The sequence below is a fragment of the Genypterus blacodes genome, unplaced genomic scaffold (genome assembly GCF_046128005.1).
Source record: "Genypterus blacodes isolate CSIRO-AG114 ecotype Tasmania unplaced genomic scaffold, CSIRO-AGI_Gbla_v1 ptg000037l_1, whole genome shotgun sequence".
Lineage (NCBI taxonomy): Eukaryota > Metazoa > Chordata > Actinopteri > Ophidiiformes > Ophidiidae > Genypterus > Genypterus blacodes.
The window spans coordinates 4150001-4173252 of NW_027466850.1; the positions used below are offsets into that span (position 1 = coordinate 4150001).

General features: G+C 44.4%; 1 protein-coding gene across 1 annotated transcript in view; it reads left to right on the plus strand.

The window, feature by feature from the left end:
- Positions 1-23252, plus strand: part of dock3 (dedicator of cytokinesis 3) — an 86121-nt gene that overhangs the window by 12826 nt on the left and 50043 nt on the right. The window contains exons 2-4 of the mRNA XM_076147105.1: positions 2562-2739; positions 16778-16861; positions 19714-19754. Coding sequence (XP_076003220.1) covers positions 2562-2739; positions 16778-16861; positions 19714-19754 — 303 coding nt within the window. The remainder of the gene's footprint in view (positions 1-2561; positions 2740-16777; positions 16862-19713; positions 19755-23252) is intronic.

A 23252-nucleotide genomic window follows, 5' to 3' on the forward strand; every position in this document is an offset into this window, starting at 1 on the left:
TCCTTTTGTTTTGTTGCCTTTTCAACTTATCCACTTTGCATTAAAGCGATAGAATTGGACTTAGAGATGGAAGACGTGAAGACGCCTCTGAGCTGAGGTCTGGATGACCTCAAGCAGCTGCGAGGAAGTAGTGGAGACCTGATGTGCTTTCTCTCTCTCTCTCTCTCTCTCTCTCTCTCTCTCTCTCTCTCTCTCTCTCTCTCTCTCTCTCTCTCTCTCTCTCTCTCTCTCTCTCTCTCTCTTCCTCCTTCTCCATCACACTGGTCAGCCTGGTCCTCCTCCATGCTGCAGCCACGTGATGGAACAATAGAGATGCCATCGTTCATCATGTGACACCAGAGCAGCCACACAGTGGACCTGTGTGTGTGTGTGTGTGTGTGTGTGTGTGTGTGTGTGTGTGTGTGTGTGTGTGTGTGTGTGTGTGTGTGTGTGTGTGTGTGTGTGTGTGTGAGTGTGAGTGTGAGTGTGAGTGTGTGTGTGTGAGTGTGGGTGAGAGAGGAATGTGCAGAGTAAGCACATTCCCCCATTCCCAAGCACACACACACACACACACACACACACACACACACAGACAGCAAGACACAGACAGACAGACAGACAGCGTATTAGTTTAACATGATTTTTGTCCAGAAGCAGTCGTGGAAATAAAGAGAAACAAATGAATTAATCAATCAATTTTTAGGTATTATAGGTACAGTGTCAAAGGCTTTGCTCTCTTTTCTGTTTGTCTTTCCTCTTTTCCTCCTCTCCTCTCCTCTCCACTCCTCTCCTCTCCTCTCCTCTCCACTCCTCTCCTCTCCTGTCCTCTCCACTCCTCTCCTCTCCTCCCCTGTCCTCTCCTCTCCTCTCCTCTCCTCTCCTCTCCTCTCCTCTCCTCTCCTCTGCACACACACACACACACACACACATACATGCAATATGTATCTATAATCTCAAGAGGCACTTTGTTATGTGAGTCGTAGTCAACCAGAGTTTATCCAGGTCAGTAAGTTGATCTGATTAAGTCAGTTTAACAGTTGCCTGAGGCTTTGCTCTCTCCCCTCCTCCCCCTCTCTCCCCCCCCCCTCTCCCCTCTTCCCCCTCTCCCCCCCCCTCCCCCCTCTCTCCCCTCCTCCCCCTCTCTCCCCCCTCTCCTCTCCTCTTCCTCTCCCATGTGCTCTTTTTGCCTCTTTATCTCTCTGAGATTTTGTGATCTGCTGTCAATTCCAGTAAATCAGATTCACTAATTAAGGGATGAAGATGTTTCACAGTGGCATCGTCTCTTGTTGATTCTTCATTTCTGTGGGTTTCTGCTCTCCTCCTCTTCCTCCTCTTCCTCTTGTCTCCCCACCTTACATGTTACTGAATAAATGTATGTGTGTATGTTTGGACAGTGAGTTGAGGTGGAGTACATGTGTCACATTGCACGTAAACACACACACTCACACACACACACACACACACACACACACACACACACATTGATGGCGGTTAGGAGCTTTTCTTTCTCTGTGTTCCTGTCGATCATAATTTCTCCGTCGATCATAATTCCTCCTCGTCGATTAATCCGGCCTAATGCCTCTTTTGTCCAAAGACTCTGCTGGCAGGCGTCCCTCTGTCCACGCATGTCCAACTTCAAACAAATCAATTACTGCAGGACGAGACGCTTCCATAGTGAAGAGAGTGAGAGCTGCTGTTGTTTACAAACCTGCCGAAAAAAGGGAAATTAGATTAATTATGCTGACATTTGGTACACACACACACACACACACACACACACACACACACACACACACACACACACACACACACACACACACACACACACACAATGAGAATGCTGCAGTGCCTCTGTCAGTGTGTATCCCATCTCAGCCTGCATGAGCTCACAGTGAGGCTGCATAATTTCGCAACACTCAATTAGCGCAGCCTGTGAGTAACCCAGAGCAGGATGATCAAAGGCAGCGACACGCAGCACAACAACGTGGCATCTGTGTGTGTGTGTGTGTGTGTGTGTGGTGTGTGTGTGGTGTCTCCATGCTCCTCTGTAGAAGAAGGACTGGTAACCACGCTGCCCTTCAGCTGTTTGTACCACTTGTTAATGACAAATAAATAATGAGCTGAGTCGGTGTTCTTGTTGTCGTTGTTGGACCATCTGCTTGGTTTCTGGTCTGGGCTCAACGCGCTGAGTCGATAGAGAGGGAAAAGTATCAAGATCGCTGCAGATCTCACGGCAAACTTAGATTTCCAGCACAAGCAGGAAAACAAACAAACCAAGTTGGAACATGGAGGAGCTTTTATCAAGCAGCTGGATGATGAAACGTTTGGTAACTAAGTAGGAAAGTTGACAGTAGCAGCTTCTCACCTTTATCCACTGAGGTCGTGTCTCCGTCTGCGTCCGCCTGATCCTCTGCGAGCTGTGACTCGTCTTCAGATGGACCACAAGTTGATGAAGCATTTCTGTCTGCATAGGTCTGATGTGCTTGTAGCATAGATCACACAGTTTGACACACAGAGACCCATCATGTGTGACATAGAAGGAGGAAAAAGTGTGTATTTCCTTCTCTGTCTCTCTGGGACAGACGGTCCTGTCTCTGTCTTTGTCTCTGGGACAGACGGTCCTGTCTCTGTCTTTGTCTCTGGGACAGACGGTCCTGTCTCTGTCTCTGTCTCTGGGACAGACGGTCCTGTCACTGTCTTTGTCTCTGGGACAGACGGTCCTGTCTCTGGGACAGACGGGCCCATGGGATGCAGACAGCGGTAAGCAATTGGCTCAACTGTGTTTGCTTCATTTTTTGGGAACATGTGGGCAGAGCAGCATTGTAAACAACACAAAAAGGGAATCTCAAGCCTCCTCCCCTATTAGTATACAGAGACAGCATCTGTTCCACTCTCACACCATCTGTGCTGTGGACATCAGGATCCTCTAAGTTGACGTTGAAGTTTAGTTAACCACTTAAGCACAAGCGGACCAGATTGAAATATTAATGACGGCTATGAAGGAAATGAAGGAATGATTACGGCGTCTGACTGAGACTGAGACGGAGAGAAAGCTAAACAAAACAGCTGAAGGTAACTTGAGAAACAATCTGGGTTCCCTTTTTGAGTGTGACCCTGAAACTAGAGCACTGATCTGTATCCTAGGATACAGATCAGCGCTCTAGTTTCAGTCTCAATCTTCAGGTGGTCGGTGTAGGAAGACGCTCTGAAGGCTCTGAAGGCTCTCAAGGCTCTAAAGGCTCTGAAGGTTCTCAGGCAGACGGCAGAGTATTCCTCATCTTGGGTTCTCGTCCCAGTGTCGGGCTGGAGTGTGGACACGATGCTCTTATGTAACTCTGAGCTTCACGCTGACCCAAATTGAAAAGACACTGAAGCAAATTTAGAAGCGTATTCATGATTCATCACTGCACTACAGGCTTCCAGTTGATCTAAACGGTTAAGATGGGAAAGTTTCCTCTTCCTCTGCGTTTTGGCCTAAACACCACATTATAAAAGGCTTTAATTATCTATTCAAGTGTTTTTATTCCATTATGCATTCATAGAACGATGGAGACCCAAAGGAGAAACAAACAAACCGTCCCTCCAGGGTTCCAGCCTCTCACAGGAATCCCATTTCTTCTACATTCTCTTCATTAACAGCTACATCTTCACGCACACGTGTGTCCGCCCACTCCCACACCGTCTGCTCCCATCCCATTAACCAATCAACGGAACAAATCAAAGTAATACAAAGATCTGAGAGGAAATCAATGTAACAGTGTTGAGCAGGCTGTGAGGCACATTACCATCAGTTCCATTATCCTCGCTCCTCCTGAACCCATTTATCCACCCGGGTTTGTCTCTGTAATCTTTAGCGTTCAACCACTTATGAGGCACTAACCCGGCTCTCCCAGCCAAAGCCTCTAATATAATACAGCATGCAGTCATTAGATGCGTCTTTGAATGCATTGATGTTAATGTGTAAACATATTGATCCCAGTTCAGGAGCTCTCTCTGCTCTGGGCTTTAACGACACTGAACCACACACACACTTCTCCCTGGTATGAAAGGCTCTCTCAGGCTGCTTTCACACAACAAGTGGTGAGCAGTGTGCTGAGCTCGCCCGTTCCATTGTTCTGTATCGGCCGCTGAGTGGTGACTCCCAACCTTTCAAACGGGCGGCCAATAAGGGGAACACGTGATTCACCGATGCACAACAAGAGCAATGTGCCTCAAATCCATCACTGCGGAATGTGGATTGCCTCTTCTTCATGTGTTGCTATGTGGGCACTCTCACACACCAGGAGCCCATGGAGGTGCAGGCTGCCGTATGTGGAGTCCTGGTCCGTGTGCCTGTATCCTTCAGAAGGTCCTCTAGTCCCCACATCACATGTTTTATTCAAACTGCTGAGTCAGCCATCTATGGGACTCAAATACAACCATCACTGGCACAAAGGTCATAAGACTGAAGCAGCACAGACACACACAACCTTGGAGTGTAATTCATAGTTTAGGTATTAGAAAGACGGACAGAAATAGCTTGAAATTCTCAGGGGCTTAATGTTGATTGTTGTTAACTTGTAGCCTTGAACTCATCAGGTTTGTGAAAGACGTTGATTGTAATGTGCAGAGGCCTGAGGACAGAGGACAGAGGACAGAGGACAGAGGACAGGAGAGAGAGTGTTCTTAGCCCAGAGGTGCTGAGAATTAGGATCCAGAAACTACTCAAGGAAACTGTAAATAATTAGTCATTTATGGTGCTGACATTAGATTCACCTGATATCAGTACCTACACCCCCAAAACAATGCATTCTGGGACTTTCTGCCATCCCTGCATGGTAAAGGAGGTTGTTTTGGTTTGCACATAGCAGCATTATCAGCATTATCATTGCAAGCTACTACTACTTATCATTCTAATTAACTGTTACTAATGTTATTATGACTTATTAAGATGAAGAGGAGATGAAGAAGAGCTATGTTTGCCTCTTACAGTCGACACAGAGGCAATATTTCCCCCCATAGTGTCAGAAATGATCAATGAGCCAGACAACAATCAGAACAACAATCCCTGCTCCCAGTGAGGCCTTCAGGAGCCTCCACAGATGGAGGACAATCTCCTTTGGATTATCTCCTTCCCCTCCATTCACTGATTGGTTCCTCTCCCACTTCCTCTCTGCAGTGCCCCGCCCCTCACCTCGGGGTAGAGCTCACTCAGGAACAGGATTTGCCAGGTGGGGCTGTTCAGTGAGCAAGTCTTTGGATCAGAGATGAGGGAGCTTATGTCGTGATAACATCACTTCCATGATAGAGAAGGAGAGTATTCTTCTGCTCAGAAACAGAGAAACGTGTTCCTTATTGTAATAAAGTCTTTTATTTGCATGATAAAGATGCTCTCAGAGAACAGCAGGAGGCCTTAGGAGCGTTCAGGCAGCAGCTTCTTGTGCTTCATTGTGGTCAAGCGTCACTGAACAAACCTGTGAATGAATCTAAATGATTCTCTTTGCTGAATAGATTTAAAAGAATGAAATCACTGAAAAGAAGCATGATTTCCATCTCTAATGCTCCAGATGGAAATCAACGCTTGATTGAAGACACATTTCCATTTTCCACCGAGTGTGTGTGTGTGTGTGGTTGTGTGTGTGTGTGTGTGTGTGTGTGTGTGTGTGTGTGTAAGTTTCAGGTCTACAGGTCAGAAGCTCACTCAGACCTCAGTGAGCTCTCTGTGGTTCCGCTGATGGAGAATATGGATTTATGTTTCTTCTCCTCAGCGATTCTGCTACGTCCAATCTAAATTCAGCCACAATGCTTTCACATTTACATATGCTAAATACCTCCTGATCTTATTTTAATTAAATGCATACACATTTACTAAGAAAAACTGCTGGCCTGCAGCATCTGTTTATGTATTTGGTGCAAACTAAAGATGTCGCGAATCCAGGCTATGAATGAACTAAACTGAACTCCTCTGCTGCTTATTCACGTATTCAAATGAACAAAACAGAGAAGTAAAGTTGTAATCTTTTCCTCCTTATGAGATGTGCCTGAGGGAAGAAGGTCACCTCTCCTCTGAGCACGAACCCGCTCATGCAGAACAAAGTGTACAGTAAACAGTGCATGTGCATGTAGCATGTTGGCTCTATAGGGGAGCTATAGGGAATAGAGGACTTTGCAGTGTAAACTCCATTTTTCCCATTGATGGATGTAAGCTTAGTCTCTTAAACATATCTGGGGAATAAAGGCAGTGCAACCTTGTCACAGCAGATTAATGTCAGTGCGGTTTTTAATTCTTAGTCAGATTTTTTATTTTTAGAAGCCTTAAATTGAAAGAATGTGCAGTCGCTTGGTGTTTTGCAGCGTCCTCCACCCTGTGAGCTCATTCAGGATACCAGGCGTTAGTCCTCCTGTGGATTCTTACATTCTTACAAACACAAAAGGCCTCATTCAGCAGCTGCACGCACAAACTGATTTGATCTTGAGCTCTTCCGAATGAACAAAGTTCTTAGGTATGCGTGAAAGATACAAGTATGCGTCGGCCATTCTTCAAGTTATGAATAGTGAATTATTAAACATCTAAAATAAAGAACTGTGTCCCTCCCTGGAATGAGACTCAGCAGGACTTTACGTATTTGTTTGTAGCCCTTCAGGTCCAGGTCCAGATACTGATGAACCCACCCAGCAGCCCAGTGAGTCAGGATCCATACATGAGAGAACATCATCACACTTCTCTGTGGAGCAGATGATCACATTAGATTTAGTTTAGTAGGACCTTGCTGCATACATTTGCATACTGAAGAGGAATATATTCTCTTCTACTAAGACTTAATACCATATTCAAAACACGGATGTCATGTAAGTACAAGGAAATGAAGGAAGCTGACCCTCATGACATCACAATGGCCACTTATATTGGCACCCCTCGAGGTCGGGAGGTACATTTGCTTAAATTTGCCCCAGGACGACTCTGGAATAGTGTGTGTGTGTGTGTGTGTGTGTGTGTGTTTCATACTGATCCCCCCCTTTCTCCTCTTCCGACCCTCCCTCAGTGTTTTATCCTCTCTTCCTCCCCCATTCCTCCCCTGCTCCTCTCTGTCTCCCTCTATCCCATCTTTCCATTCAGTCTCTCCTCCTCCCTCATTCCCTGTTTATTAATGTCTCGCTCCCTCCATCTTTCTCCAGAGGGTCAATGGTGTGTGTAACCGTGTGCTCAGTGCTGGACCCGAATTATACAATTCAATTCTCCAACTTTTATTTCCCAAAGTGGTGTTTTGTGTGAGGATATTGGCCGAGCCTTTCTTTTGTCCTGCCAGCCAAACTTCATTAGAGTTGTTCCAGTCCACATGCACGGTGTGTGTGTGTGTGTGTGTGTGAGTTGGGTTTTACCTCGTGGCCTCCAGTCTTTGTCTGGCAGAGATTATAAAGCCATTTCATATTTCACACACATCAGATCCAGTGCTCTCAAGTGGAGCCGCTCACCTTCCCGACACACACACACACACACACACACGCACACACACACACACGCACACGCACACGCACACGCACACGCACACGCACACGCACACGCACACACACACACACAAACACACACACACACACACACAGCTAAAGTACCTGTACCTGTAAGAGATTTTCTTATTTCATTTCCTTGGAGGCTCAGTTTATTAAAACATTAAGCACAACATGGCCATCATGTTATCAAAAAGTATTTCTGTCAGGTTCTCCAGCTCTATTCTGGGATACCTTATTTAATTAAACATAAACAACATGATTATTTCAGGAGTGGATTCCTTTGTGTTACAGATTCAGGGTCATGAAAGAACAGAACTGTACAACACTTGGCCTGTATTGTGCAACTATTGTGTGAAAACCTGTGTATGGTCGGTGTTTGCGGTGTAGCAGCACTAAGTCCTTCCCACAGTGCAGTCAGGCTGTTTAAACTCTTCACCTATATACTGTATGTAGTAATGTAAACACACCGTGGACTGGAGGGATCAGATTGTGAGGCCTTGTGTCCTCTAAGCCACTCTCAACACACACACACACACACACACACACACACACACACACACACACACACACACACACACACATAGAAAGAGAGATAAATGAAATGTTGGACTTGAGAAAATGGTTATTGATATGGGAGGGATGGAGAGAGCTGTGGGGTAAATGTAATTACAGTTGGCGAGGGACCACAGGATGAGGCAATGAATGAAGATTGATTTACAGCGCTGGCGACTCCATTTCTGCTTTTCTGCCTGCAGTGTTAGAGCGAACATGAACATAAAGTACTAATGAAGGAAGAGAGGGAGAGAGAGAGAGACGGGGCTCACTGTTCTTCTTTCATTTTCACTTTGAACCACACAGACTCTCTTCCCTTCGGTCAAATCAACATCCTAACCCTTCAACCTTTTAACCCCTTCAGACCTCATTCTGCGTTTCAATTTTGTAAAGTCATCTTCTGGATTGATTGCGTAACATCTCTAATCTAACCCCAAACCTCACCCTCTGTCCTAATACCCTCATTGACTTTCACAGCATCTGGACTCATCTGTTCAGCATTCACATCTGCTTTTTAGTGTGAAATGCATCAAAACAACCATGAAGAGAAACAGATGAATCAAACCCCCTGCTGTGATTAAACTTGTGCTCTTTGTTCTTTTGTCTGTAGTTTTATATTCCTGTTGTTGTTGATTGTTTGAGAAACAAAGATTGATTGATCACCACCTGCTGTGGACAAAAGCCCAAATAATATCAATTTTCACTCCGGTGGAAAAAGCCACTTTCATTAATAAATGAGTGGAAGGAAATTTTTGGAAGGAATTTGGATCGGAGAGCAAAACGGAAACACTGAGGAAGAGCAGAGGGAGGAGACTCCAGCTGTGGAGAAACCTTCAGTGCTTCAAGCAGCTTCTTCATAGGAAACTAAACCTTTTATTCTCCTCTTGACACTTTCCAATGAGTCACTTGGTGGATGATGTCACTGGACTGAGGCACTCATAGAGGTTAAAGTTGGACCTGAGCTGCTTCTCCTCAGACACAAACTCAGACGCTGTTCTACTTCATTATTGTGCAAACAGGCTGCAGCTTGCAATGGGAGCTGATTTCACCCATGGGCGACGGCCTGGCTGTCCGTCACTGCTGAGATGATTCATGTTTGGTTGATTCCATCCTGAGGTGGGTGATGTGGGAGCACAAACAGCAGCAGGGGAGGTCACAGTTATTACTGCTGTTGATTTGGTTGATTCGTGGCACCAGGTTGTTGTCCTTCACTTCAAATGTGGCCAGTATAGAAGTTCAGTAGCCGTTGTGTTGTTTTGTGCGTGTTGACACTTTCGTTATAGCTCAATCAAAAGGATGGAAGTTTGCAGATCAATGTTGAACGACCTATCTTGGACCTTTCCAGGGTCACAACTATGTATCGCTGTAAACAAGAGCAACAACAACAGATACCTTTAGTTTTGTGTTTTCAAACCTCTCTGTTTGTAAATGCAATGAATTCTAATGTTAGAAATTCAGAGTCAGCCTTTCAGGGCTGTGCAGCTGAATCTATTCATCCTCTTGATAAGGGGAGATAGGAGAGGCAGAGTAACGCAGAGGGGAAGAGCTTTGCCTCGTCTGCCAGGAGTTCAATGGGTTTGTTTGTTCTCTCCTCTCTGCTTCCATCCTTCATATATCAGTGACCTTTTTAACCTAATGTTCACCCTGCGTTCTCTCCTTACTCCCCTCTCTCCTCTCCGCTGCTGTGACACATCCTTCCTTCTATTTTCAACTGCAGCACATTTAATTAACTCCATTATTTCAGCTAATATATGCATGTTGTCTTGTCTCCACTCCTCCCCCACTCTTCCCCTCCTCTCTGTTTCTACTTCTCCATCTGAACTGTCTTGCCTGTAAGCTTCCTCGTCCTGAGTGCTTTCTGACAGTGAGCATTGAGGAGAGACGCTGCGCTCTCACTAAGAGAAGATTAAAGCTTGGATGACCTTCGTCCAGAGAGGCGGAGGGTCCATGTCTCACTGGAGGTTCTCGCTCTCTTGATCGGCCCTCTAGGTGGAGAGTTCACTTTTTCCCTTTCCCTTCCCGGTTGTAAAACATCGCAGTGAAGTTTTAGAACCAATGCTAAATAAATGTACTATTGATGTCAGTGGGACTTTGGGAATGACAGAAGCACTTCCTGGACCTTTATCAGTTCATCCACCCCCCAACTGTCTGTGTTGTGTTGAGTCACTCCCTCTGAAACACAAAGCTTGTGTATCATTGTTCCAGTACATCAAATTTCGCCAACTCATTGTTCAGATATACTCTCTCGTCTTTCCCCTGTCTCTCTCCCGTCAGTCCCCTGTCTCTCTCCCATCTCTCCCTCTCTCCTTTGGTCATCCACTCCTCCATCATTTCATCACATGATCTCTCTCTCCTGCTCTTTCCTCTCTTGTCGAAGTCCTCTGGTTTGTTTTGAGGACTTTCATCCCATCATCCCCTACTCTCTCTATCTCTCCATCTATTTCACTTCTCTGCTATCTGTCCTCTCCAGATCTGTTTTCTCTTTTTCCTCATCTTCCTTTTTTCATACCCTCCCATTCTCTTTTTCTCCCTCTTCTCCATTCTTTCATCTCTCCTTCAGTCTTCCCATACGATTCTCTTCTTTCACCACGATCACCTCTTCTCTCTCCGGTGTGTATTTCTGTTGTGTGCACTGGAGACAGTTTTGTCTCTCATACTGAGACGGACAGATTGGACTGTTGTTTTGTGTTCATTACTAATTCTGGCTGGATTTTGGGGTTTATATTCATGTGTAATGTGCAGTAAGAGGCTCTTTGGTTCCTAATTGCTCTCTGCCTCTCAAAGCACACGATGCCTCTGGTGTCTGTCTGAGAGATCATTCCAGCTCTCAGTTAGATGGAACCTGTGAACCTCCTGGAAGGTTTCTCCTTAACACCGATAACATTCCAGGTCAGGAAGAGAGCGGGAAGTGATTTTCTCCACCAGCTGATTGTTTTAGAGCCTGCAGGTTTGTGTGTGTGTGTGTGTGTGTGTGTGTGTGTGTGTGTGTGTGTGTGTGTGTGTGTGTGTGTGTGTATCAAATTGCATTGGTCGACCATAGTGCACTTCCTGAATCTTGCATCTCAATAATGATTCAGCCTAGTTGAACTAACAACAGTTGTACAAACCCAATAACATTTCTTTAGTTATTTCTTCAGCATTTACGTGAAGTATTTATACATTTGTGCAGATGAAGTATGCATACCAGGAGTGTTCCTCTCAAACGCACTTGTGTGTACTTTCCGTCAATTTGGAAGATTAAATTCTCCATCAACCAGAACAAATGAAATCTCTCTCTGATTATCTGTAACAGTGTGAACAGGAAAACCAAGACTGAAACAACATTTTGCCAATAAAGAGCCTTAATCCTGATGCACTGATGGACTCCTGCTGGATAGAGAGGATGGAGCTGTTATTAATAGCCCAGTAATGGCTGAACACTTCCACCGACTTAACAGAGAGCGTTTGCTTGACTCCACCCTGAACCAACAGATGTCAAATTATAAATTGCTAGCAAAGTAAAAGTGATATATAAATAAACTCCTTTGTTAGAGTGAGTTAATGGGGATAATGTGTCTGCCTGTGCTTTAATCCATACAGCAGCCGCCGCCTCTTTAATGCTCCTGAATTTATATTGTGGCGTTATGAAATTGAAGCAGCGGCGTGGAAACACAGCTGAGTTCTCTTTTGATCTGATTGCTGGACTTTTATCTGCTCTACTTTGTCCTTAGCGCCTTTACCTTCTGCCGTATTACTGAATCTTCTTCTTTGTTGATTGGGGTTCGGCAGGCCAACGTGATTTCTGCGCATGACTGCTACACTTGGTCTTCACTTTACAGATGGGCCTTAGAAGAAGAAGAAGAAGAAGACACAAAGTATGATTTGGGGTTTAGTCTGAGCGCATGTTGGTTATGAAGCTTCATACTGTATATGGTGAGTAGCACAGTGGCTTGGCAGCAGCCGGTCTTAGCTAGCAGGTGAGCAGGGAACGTGAGTGTGAACCCGTGTGTGTTGGTGAACGCTCTTTTTCACATTTGTAGTAGCACACATCTCCTCCTGAGAGCTGCCTGGTGCCAAGCACGTCTGTGTTCCACTGAAACATCTCTGCTGGAGCAGTGGGGGGTAAAGTCCAACCAAGTGGTTTTCCCGTGTAGCCTATTAATAGCAGGGAGCAGATCTCCAGGCTCCCCATGACGCACTGAGGGCCGCGTCCCATCTGTGCTGTGCAGATGCAAAAGATTACGTCTGCAGAATGTATCTCCACATCCTCTTGGGCTTAAATTCTCTTTCTTTATGTTTTGCTTTTCCCCTCTATTCTTGTTTCACCTTGTCATCCTTGCAAACCCTAATCTGCTCTTCTCTGACACACAAACACACACACACACACATTTTACACACCCCATCTGCAGGAGTACTGAGTGCACTTGAGATTTGCCTGTGTCCCTTTGGGCAAGATGACGGATGTTAAAATGCGGAGCTTCATGTCTTAATTAGGATGAGATCTGTTCAAAGGGCATAATGAGTCCTAATGAGAAACTCTCTACTGCACACACACATGCAAACGCACAAAAACTGCCTTTCTATCTCTCATGCTGCAAAACATTAAGGAACTAAAACTAAAATGGTTCACTCCCAAGTGCATGCTTGCACACACGCACATAGACACAGAGACACAGATACACACACAAACCATCTCTCTGGTTCAGTAGCTTAAGAGATTCTAATCTTCCTTTCCACCTCCTTAGAGATGGAGCACATAACTAAGTAGAAATGCATTTCCTGTAGAAGATTCTATTGTTCTCTTCTTCCCCTCTTTTTTCTCATTGTCTCATTCTCTTTGTCCTCTTTTTTCACTTTTTCTTGTTCTATTGTTATTTTCTTCACCTCCCTTTTCTCATTTTCTCATTCTATTTTCCTATCTATTCTATTGAAAAAGAACGATAGAATGAGAAAACGAAGGCGCTCCCATAGACTCACATTCAAAAACGACAGCAAAATGTGACTGGCCCAAAAAAAACAAAAGTTCCTCCCGAAAGTGTTTAGGAGCATGTTTCAGGCCATTTTGAGTTGATTGGTACGGCTTTTGTCTGAACTTTCCCCCTCACCTAATAAACTGGTGAAAGTGGGTGAGAGTTAAGGCTGGAGTTAGGGTAAGGGTTTTGAAAACGGCTTAAGCTAGAGGTCTGAAACTTGGCGCCGTGCCGTTATTGGCCGCCAGAATGTTAGTAGAGTTGGTTTGGACTCTTTATCTCTCTTCCTTCAGGGTGCTCCCATAGACTCCCACTCAAAAACGACAGCAAAATGTGACTGGCCCAAAAAAAACAAAAGTTCCTCTAGAAAGTGTTTAGGAGCGTGTTTCAGGCCATTTTGATTGGTACGGCTTTTGTCCGGAATTTCCCCCCCCACCTGATAAACTGCCGAAAGTGGGTCACGGAGCCACTTTCGGCACTGAGCCACAGGGAATCACAGGTAGTGGGCAAATGTGCTTGTAGAGTCTGACCCGAAACGAAAGTTTCTCCAGAATGTGTTTAGGAGAGTGTTTCGGGCCAGTTTGAGTTGAGCTTTTGTCTGAACTTTTTTTCCTAACAGAACCTTAATTTCTCACTCACTCCAGTTTATGACCTTTTGAGTGGTTGCTGTTGCATACCACAGTCTCTGAAAAAAGTTTGCAATTTTGCAGTTAAAAAAAACAAGTTCTTCAGACATTCTATGAGACTTTTCTATTTCTTTGGAAAAAAACATTTTCTGAAAAGTTGCTTACATCAGAATTGGCAGTATTGCGTTTAATTGATTTTGAATGATTAATTTCAGACATTAAAATAACAGCATGTCAGCATTCATGAGTCATAGTCAATCAAAAGTACGCTGCTACCTTCAATCTCTTTCTCTGGTGGTGTGCTCTTGTATTTTCACACATAAAGTCTGTATATACAATGTGTGTGTCAAATGGCTAAATGAATGCATACAGTGGGCTGTAATTAGTATATGTACGTGTTACAAAGTCTGTATTTGCATATGATCTACCAGCCACACACATCCATCACTGCAGCTCCTACCTTCCTGCTCCTGTTTCTGCCTTCATTAATCATCCACAGACAGGCGGTTTTGTTCTCACTTCACAGTTTATAACTGAGGCATTAATCAAAGGAACATAGCAGGCTGCATAAACTCTGCTTCAGAAAAGGGTCAGAAGTTGATTTGGAATATGAGCTCTTTCATTACTGTGAGTATGAAAGAGCAGTAGAAGTAGTAGGCACATTTTCATGCAAACTCAAATTTGAACTATCTGTCCATCTAAAGCCAACACACAGCTTAGAGGCATACCAAACATAAAACACAATCCGTCTTTCTAACTTAGTGCCGCTACCTCTAATTCACAAACCACTGATGTTTGAAAGGACAGGAAAAGGTTTCTTCTTCAGAAGCTTCAGCTGAGGAAACATGACCTCAGGGCTTACAGCACTGACCCAGTGTTTCAGACGCTCCGTTCCAAATGTCACTTCTGTGACGGAGAATCCGATCAAGGCCCTTTGCAGAATGCTTCTAGCGAGGTTTGCTAACAATAATATCACCGAGTTCTGGCAAGGATGAGATCTTCTGCCTGCTTCAGTTGTCAGTTGGTTTTGAGAAGTGCAAGTTATTTTTATCCTGCATATCTGAATGTTTGTACAGAAAGCAGATATTCGATACTCTGAATTTTAAGTTTACTGTTTGCACTCTCAGATCATACGATGAAATAAGTAGTAAGAAGTAAGAATACGAATAATACCAAATAATTCACACTGTAAAAATAAAGTTGTATCCCATCTGGACCTTTTTGTTTCTTTCTGACTTTTTATTGACCGGTATAAACTTCTGCTTTTTCACTCTACGGTTGTTTCCACCCAAGAGAGAAAAGATTCTATTCACATTCGCACATCTTTTTGCAATATCTTGAATATTAACTTGAATTTGCACAGCTGCATCAAGCAAACCCCCTTTGACAATGAGCGAGTGACAGTGATGACAGGGAGTGACAATGAACAAATGAGAGTGAGGGAAAGAGGCCGGGGTTAAGGTATCAGTGACAGAATCCAAAGCGGTGACAATCCCATTCTGAACGGTGTTAATAATGGAGACAGAGAGCACGACAGTGACAGAGTGAGTGACAGCATTGGCAGACAGGCGGTGACAATGAGAGAGAGACGGGGGGGAGAGAGAGAGAGAGGGAGGGTGACACTGACAGGGAGTGAAGCAGACATACTGTATAGATTAAATGAACGGTTCTGTGGCTTTAAGGTGTGAGGTGTGTGTCCTGAAGTGTAACTGCAGAAAACAATGCTATGATTTTCTTCCCCTCATCATAAATGGTGGGCTGAGAGGTTTTTCCTAACTCAGACACAGAGACCCAATGTTTTTCCCAGAACACTCCTATCATGTCGTCAGCAAATTCTACTAAAATAAGTGTCACTGTAAGTTACACTTTGCTTTAAGGAAAGGACTCTAAAGTCACAGCACAGACAACTGTTGGGAGAGATAAATGGGCAAAGGGGGAACTTGATGAAACAATCTTGGTGCTTCAGCGTTCCCCTGGTGCTGAAGAACCAGGACACCGACCCCTAAGACGTCTCCAGACACTCTGAAATGATAAAGCTGCCAGGACAGGAAGCTCACAGGTTAGCAGACGAGGAACATAAAGGGAAAAGGGACGATGTTCAGCCTCTGATTGTCCTGGAGCCTGTGGGACCGGTGGGGAAAGGATCGCTTATATAAATGAAGTCACTGTTGGTCAGTAAGGGACATTACAGTTAATGGTTTCCTGTCTGTGATTATGCCTGAGATTACACAGGGACACGAGTATGGAGCCACACATCATATACATGAATATATGGAGGGAACGTGAGGGTGTAACTGAAGACCTGCTCAGGAAATTAATGCCACATTTCCTTTAACTCACAGGGCCTTGGATAAAATGTGACTGAGACGGTGAAAGACGTCTCCTTAGCATCAAACCTCAATGACGTGGGATTTGTCTGAATCTGCAAAATAACGTGCAACAGTTGTAACAAATGCCAGCCAGTGTTCATAAAAGAGAGTGAGACAGAGTGACTGTCACAAGGCCTCAAGGAGTGTGACTACATCAGGGACAGAAAGTTGGCTTTGTCCTTGAGGACAATTGACCACAGAGACAGAGTGTACCAGCAGAGATGAACTGCTGTGACCTGAGAGACAAAGGGACTTTTACAAAGTAGTTATTTGAATAAACAAAAGACAGAAAGACAACGAGTGAAGGTGTTACATCAAGTTACAGTTACATTTACTGATGCTCACAACTCTGACTACATGAGTTTATCTTGTTAACAAAAACTCAGAGCCAAGCAAGAAGTATTAAAACACAAGAATGACTAAATTTGTGTTTGTATCCAAATATAAAAGTCAAATACAATAGACATCCAAAGCCACAAATCCAGACCACAACAACCTGGACAAAGACACTGAACTTCCTGTGCCAGTCTCTAATCCCCTATGAAGCCATGAGCTGGTCCAGAAAGATAGGAAAACTATTTATACCGAGGGAAATTGTTGTAAAAGTTCACTGTGACCAGGTTGTACATCTATCATGATCATCTTAAACATACTTGGCCTTGATCGAGAATCTGGGTTAAATGTGGGAAGGCCAGGAAGGATCCCAAACAGGCCCCCAATGCTGCTGTGATGTGTGAAGACAATGATTTAAGCATAAGACGTGTGTGTGTGTCTGCGGCCCCCCCCTCTGATCTTTTCCTCTCTTTCTCCACAGTAATCTGCAGCTTCCGGGGCTCGGTGACTCAGGGTCTGCCTCTGGAGGTGGGAGAGACCGTTCAGATCCTAGAGAAATATGAAGGTAAGGCTTCTTCACGGCAGCCGGTCTGATGGTGTTAGATGTCGCAGTGAAACCTGGAATCTTTGTTGTGATTAAACTGGGACATCACAAGGATTAGAGACAAGTTTGACGTCTCTAAATGCGTCTTTAAAAAAGTAAGAGAAGTCAGGCTGCAACAAAACAGACACTAGCTCTCTTACTGGCTCCCTTGATAACAGATCTGGCACCGCAACAAAGAGCAGACACACATTTTACACTGTGTTTGTGATCAATCACACCGATTGGATGAAAGTACAACAGTTTTGAACTACATAAAAATGGAACAACAAAAGTTCAAAGTTTGCTCATTCAAGTCATCTCAACCTTCTGCTTTCATAGATCAGTGAAACTTCCCAGGTAGCAGCAGGTTGTGTGTGTGTTGCATCACGCCACCATCAGGCAAGATCACAGGAAAGGAAGGAAATAAGTGAGGGATTCACTTTGTTTATTTGATTTTGATGAGTGGTGTTGACTCAAATGATGCAAGTGAAGTCAAACGAGTCAACATGTAGGACGATTACATTAAATATTAATTGTTTTGGGATCTAGGCTCATTTTAGTTGGGTCGCGTCATGAATATCTGATTTTAAAGCCAAATCTGCTCAGCCTCAGTGAGGTTAGAGAGTTTGCAGGACGGTGTAGTAAACCAGTTCACTCCCACCAGGACTCGAACCCGGTTCTCCCATCAGGCTGATGGTCGTGCTGCCACATTACATCATAGGAGTTTGAGAGGTTGCCACAGCGCCCCGCAGTGGTGACCTGAGGCATGACAGGCTGAGGAAACACGTAGCGCGCCAGGTGCTCCATATGGATCCGAGTTAAACCATGACTGATCTTAGGGGCGGGGGGGACAGCTCGGATTTTGAAGCGGTGTCTTCGTTTTTTAAAGTTAGACTCGGATTGAAAAACTCCAACAAACTACAATAACATTATTTATAAATCAGGGAGCATTTTTAAACTCACACACACACACACACACACACACGCACACACACACACACACACACACACACACACACACACACACACACACACACACACACACACATCTAAACATCACCCCTGAAATGATGCGATAGATGAACCAAACCACCACACAGTCCTTTGACTCCAGGACATCATCTCTCTTTATAAACCCACTAAGTTCATAGAAACATGTTCTCCTCCACTGAGTTCAATCTAATCTCTCTACCGTCTCAGCTTGGATGGTTTGTGTTGTTTCAGCTCCTTTTCTTTCTACACACACATCTGATGTAGTGCAGCTTTACATTCAGCTCAGTCCCTTAAATCACATTACAGTACAACAATGTGGATGAACACATGCAACACATCTAAAGAGCAAACGCTGCCACATTATATTAGATTTATAACCTAAAGTGCATCGTAGCCAAGCGACAGCGACGAGGCAACTGTTGAAAAATACATTATGTTATATTCACATTATGGTTATACCATTATGGAAGCATGATTATAAAAACGGTAGAAAAGATATAAACACAACTGTCCTCATAGCACACACACACACACACACACACACACACAAATTGTTTCATACAAACAATAGCATTCATTCACCATAACAATGCATACTAATACACACGTGAGTATAAAGCATTACATACCTGTACATCTGCACACACACACACACACACACACACACACACACACACACACACACACACACACACACACACACACACACACACACACACACTCTTGCCCAGGCACCTCTGGTCCAGCCCTGCTCTGATTAGCATATAGATGAGAGGCCAGGGAGTAAACACAGCCATCTTAACAAGGCTGTTAAATTCATCTTGATTGGTTATTAATTAACCAGCCAATTAAGTTCACATCTCCATATTCATATCTGATTATGGAGAAGTGTTGAGAAATGGATCTCCTGATGTTGTAAGAAGATAAGATGACAGTTATCATGAGGCGTTATGCTGCTGGTAATATGACTGGGATGTCTTTCAGGAATGTTTGGTTATGATGATGGTTTATTTATTATTGAGGAACTAACCTGCATTCTTATAAAGCTTTGTGATGGCATCTCTGTCCCATGCAGACGTGCAGACAGCTCATCCAGATGCAGATGTGAGGTGTAAATGGCGTCAGGATGCCTCAGATACTGCCTGTGTAAACTCTGGAAGTTGCAGTCGGTCAAATTCCCATTTCCCATATAAATAAACGCCTCTATTCTTACACACGATCACCACCAGATGATGCTTAGTGAACCTTTACAGCCCGCAGAGAGAGAGGCGGCAGCAGTTTAGTGCCACTTGGATGGAGACAAATGGCATCTTGAAAAGATGTTTCTGTGTCTGCTTGTACATATTTAAGGGGAAAGGTTTCAGTCAGCTGGAGTGGCTGCTGGCTCATCTTTCATGCTCCTCACTCATCAGAGAGAGAGACAGAGAGAGAGAGAAGGAATGATTTACCCACTCGGCCCTCTCAGCCTGTGACACACACACACACGCACACACACACATCCCACAAAAGCATAAAGATCACATTCCTTCATTCTTGGTCGTGTCTATGTGGAGAATATTTCAGGCTTTTAGTTCTTTTGATTTGATTTAGAGTTACTGGAGATGTGGTGTGTGTTTTACAGTTAATGTTGGATTGTTGCAGAATGAAAACTTCACTTCACAGCCAAACAAAGCCTCCCCCTTGAAAAGCTCTGGTTTTTAAATGCCATTGATTTTTTTTTTTACAGACTAAAGTAAACTGAATTCATGTTTTGGTAAATTGTTCTTTCTCTGTTGGAGCATTTTCAATTGGAAGTCACTCTGCATGTCTCTAAGAATCTCTCTGCTTGTGTTTGCTTTCAGGATGGTATCGAGGCTTCTCAACCAGGAAACCAAACATCAAGGTGAGACAGTTTCCCATCAGCCTCTGCCGCTCCTCATCCGTCTTTGTCTCCCTTCTATCTATCTCTGATTCTCCTGCTTCCTCTATTTCCTCACACACATGTCATTAAATCCTCCATCAGTCTGACACAGCACATAATGTCCCCTAACACGTAGGAAACATGTCATCACCAGATTGATCTTTACAGCCATCAGGGCTCTTTTACACCTCCATCATCTTGCATCTTCATTATCTGGGTGCTGTCCACATTATGATGGGATCCTTCTTCCTCCCCCCCTGGCCCATCATCATCATCCATCAATCAAATATGTAGTTCTGCTTATCTATCCAGAGACAGTTCCTGATTTATTGGACACATTCACCTCAGATCAGATCATCGCCATCCAGATATCTAGATAACGAGGTCACAGGTGGAGATACGTTGAGATCGGATCGTGGACCTGTAAACTCTGGATATGTTCCCTGTCTCCATTTCACCACTCTGGTCTGCTGGCTCTCAGTCATAGAGTTAATTGAGTGATGCTCTCCGTTAATGGGGGTGTGTGGCTGGTTCAGGAAGGGAGCCGACACCCCTCATTAGTCACACGCAAGCATTCCAACCCAATTAGGTGAACAGCAACAGCCAGGTTTGCCTTCATATCATGAAAGATACACAGATGCTGAATCTACTAAGGGACCTTGTTCTTCCTCCTCCTTCCTCCTGGGTGAAGCGATTCCTAAATTAGTTGCAAACCCTTAAGATCCCGTATCGTTTTCTTTCTGACAGCACAGTTGAAATAAAGCTCCAAATTAATGATTTTCACGAGTGTAGTGAGAGCGCGGGCATTAGTTTCACACCCTGCTCCCCCTGCAGCTTAACGGCGGCAGCATCAATGAGATATATGAGCTGATATGACTGAGCAGAAGCGTGTGGCGCCTCTGCTATGTCGACATACTGTAGCTGTTCAGATCCCTTTGAATGTAAACATGTTTTGTATGTCATGGTAGCGTCAGCACCACCAGGCCCCCGTGCTATCAGATTCACATCAGTAGATTTCCTCTGCAGCTAAAGGTAACATGATGTGTTGTTTGATGGGAACCAGGCTCTGTAGCACGTCGCATCCTTTCATGCAAACAGCCTGGAGCGGTTTGCATCTTGTTAGGATGCTGTGTAAATCGCACTAATGATAACAATGTGACATTTTGCTGCGGAATAGACTGTTTGTTTCAAACGTGCCCCGTAGTGTCGGAGGGTGAGATGGAAGCGTTCTCAAATGAAACCCGCGTCTCTGTAGTGACGTCTCCAGAATGAAGGGAGAGGAGGCTTATTTTTACTCTCTGTTCGGTGACTCTAATTAGTGTGAAGCAAGCAAGAAGTTAATTAAAAACAAGCGGTTACAGAAGCATGCAAGGACAGCAGAGACGAAGCAAGACCGCGACAAACTCAACCATAACAACAAAACACAAGGAGAAATGGAGGAAAAATCACAGTCCTGAAGTAGGCACACACATTTAGGCTTCCTTCTCAGTCAAACTCCTTTCTGCTGCTATTCAAACATGTTCAGTCACTCTGCTGTTACAGGTTCGACATCACAGGATGGAAGCTTTTATCCAAACGGCTGCACTCTCACATCAGTGCAGATTAGAGAGAGAGAGGGAGGCAGAGAGAGAGAGAGAGACTTCCCTCTCCCCATGTGTCATAGGACAATAGGTGGAATATTGTCCTTTAGTGACATTATAATTTAAGTCTGAATAATGTTCCTGTCCCACAGTAACACTTTGGAGCAAAGACCCACAATCTCACTTAACTGCTAAAGTTCAGCTTACAAAGGTCTGTGGCTGTTTGGATCCTTCTGCTGTGACCTTTAAGCAGAATGCACCAGTGTGTGTGTGTGTGTGTGTGTGTGTGTGTGTGTGTGTGTGTGTGTGTGTGTGTGTGTGTGTGTGTGTGTGTGTGTGTGTCTGTGTCTGTGTGTGTGTGTGTCTGTGTGTGTGTGTGTCTGTGTGTGTGTGTGTGTGTGTGTGTGTGTGTGGCTGCTTGCTTGTTTGTGTATGTAGTTTTGTGTTTGTTGTGTGAAGATACGTTGTTGACATTTAGGGCCAATTAGACTTTTATTTCGATTTTTAGATCTGTGGCATTTCTTGATATCTTCATTCTGTTTGTGTCTGCAGTATCCTCACCATCATGTCATCATGTCGCGTGTGTGTGTGTGAGCATGTATGTATGTGGATGAGAGCACTTCCTTTGCGTGTGTGTGTGTGTGAAACTGGCCCTGTGGTGTCCCGGGCGCTCACACAGGGCAGTGGAGAGCGTTACTTTACATGTGAGCCTGCCAATCTGATGTGCCAAAGTGAACACACACCTGCTGCCCACTGCTCTGAGCCAGGTGTAAACACACTTACACACACACACACGCATGCACTCACACAGACACACAAACGCATAGCAACTGACCGTCTATCTCACCTACTGTTATTGTGGTTTTTGCCAAAATGCCCCATATGCTTATGTTTTTGTGTGTGTGTGTGTGTGTGTGTGTGTGTGTGTGTGTGTGTGTGTGTGTGTGTGTGTGTGTGTGTGTGTGTGTGTGTGTGTGTGTGTGTTAAGTCACCTTCCAGTTAGGAGATGAGGAGACGAGTGCATTAGTCTGGGTCATCAGTCTACTTAGACATGGATCAGTATACTGCAACATGCTGCTCTCATAATAAACCCTCTGCTGCTTTCTTAAGAAGCACAGGATTTGATATAAGCACAGCAACAATACACACACACACACACACACACACACACACACACACACACACACACACACACACACACACACAGAGTCACATTGTTTTTCCTGCTGTGAGGGCGTGTGTATTTATTGATATAGTATTTTAATATCATGTTTAATTTTGCACGTCTCTGGTTTACTCGGCTTGAGTGCATGTTTGTGCATGTGTGTGTGTGTGTCTCTGTTTGGCATGTGTGTGTGTCTCTGTTTGGCATGATCCAATGTGTTTACTCTCCAAACCACAGAATACTCAACTTAAAAAACAAACCGTGAAGAGATAAGGTGTTACTTAGAGAGGAGATGCGTGTGTGTGTGTGTGTGTGTGTGTGTGTGTGTGTGGAGCTCTCCCTCATTGGCACAAGTATTGGGCATAAAACGCTTTCTCTCTGCTGGGAACAATGTGTGGCATTTACACCTGACAAATACGGTGCACACAAGACTGTATGGATCTGTGAGCCGCCAGCACATTGGGAGGGTGTGTGTGTAACTGTGCGTGTGTGTGTAAATGTGTATTTGTAATAGGTGAGAATGAAAAAGGGAGGTTTTACTCAAACTCTGGAGAATTGACTCCAGACTTTGGTTCTTATTGGCCCTGTAAGACTGAAGCCACTCAGACTGGATACAATGACAGCCAGACTCCTGTGTATCAGGAGCGAAAACACAATCTGAGCAAAACACAAGGCATTATGGGTATAAAGAGAAAGATACTGATTCCTTGTGGTGTAAAAGCACAACATAACAAA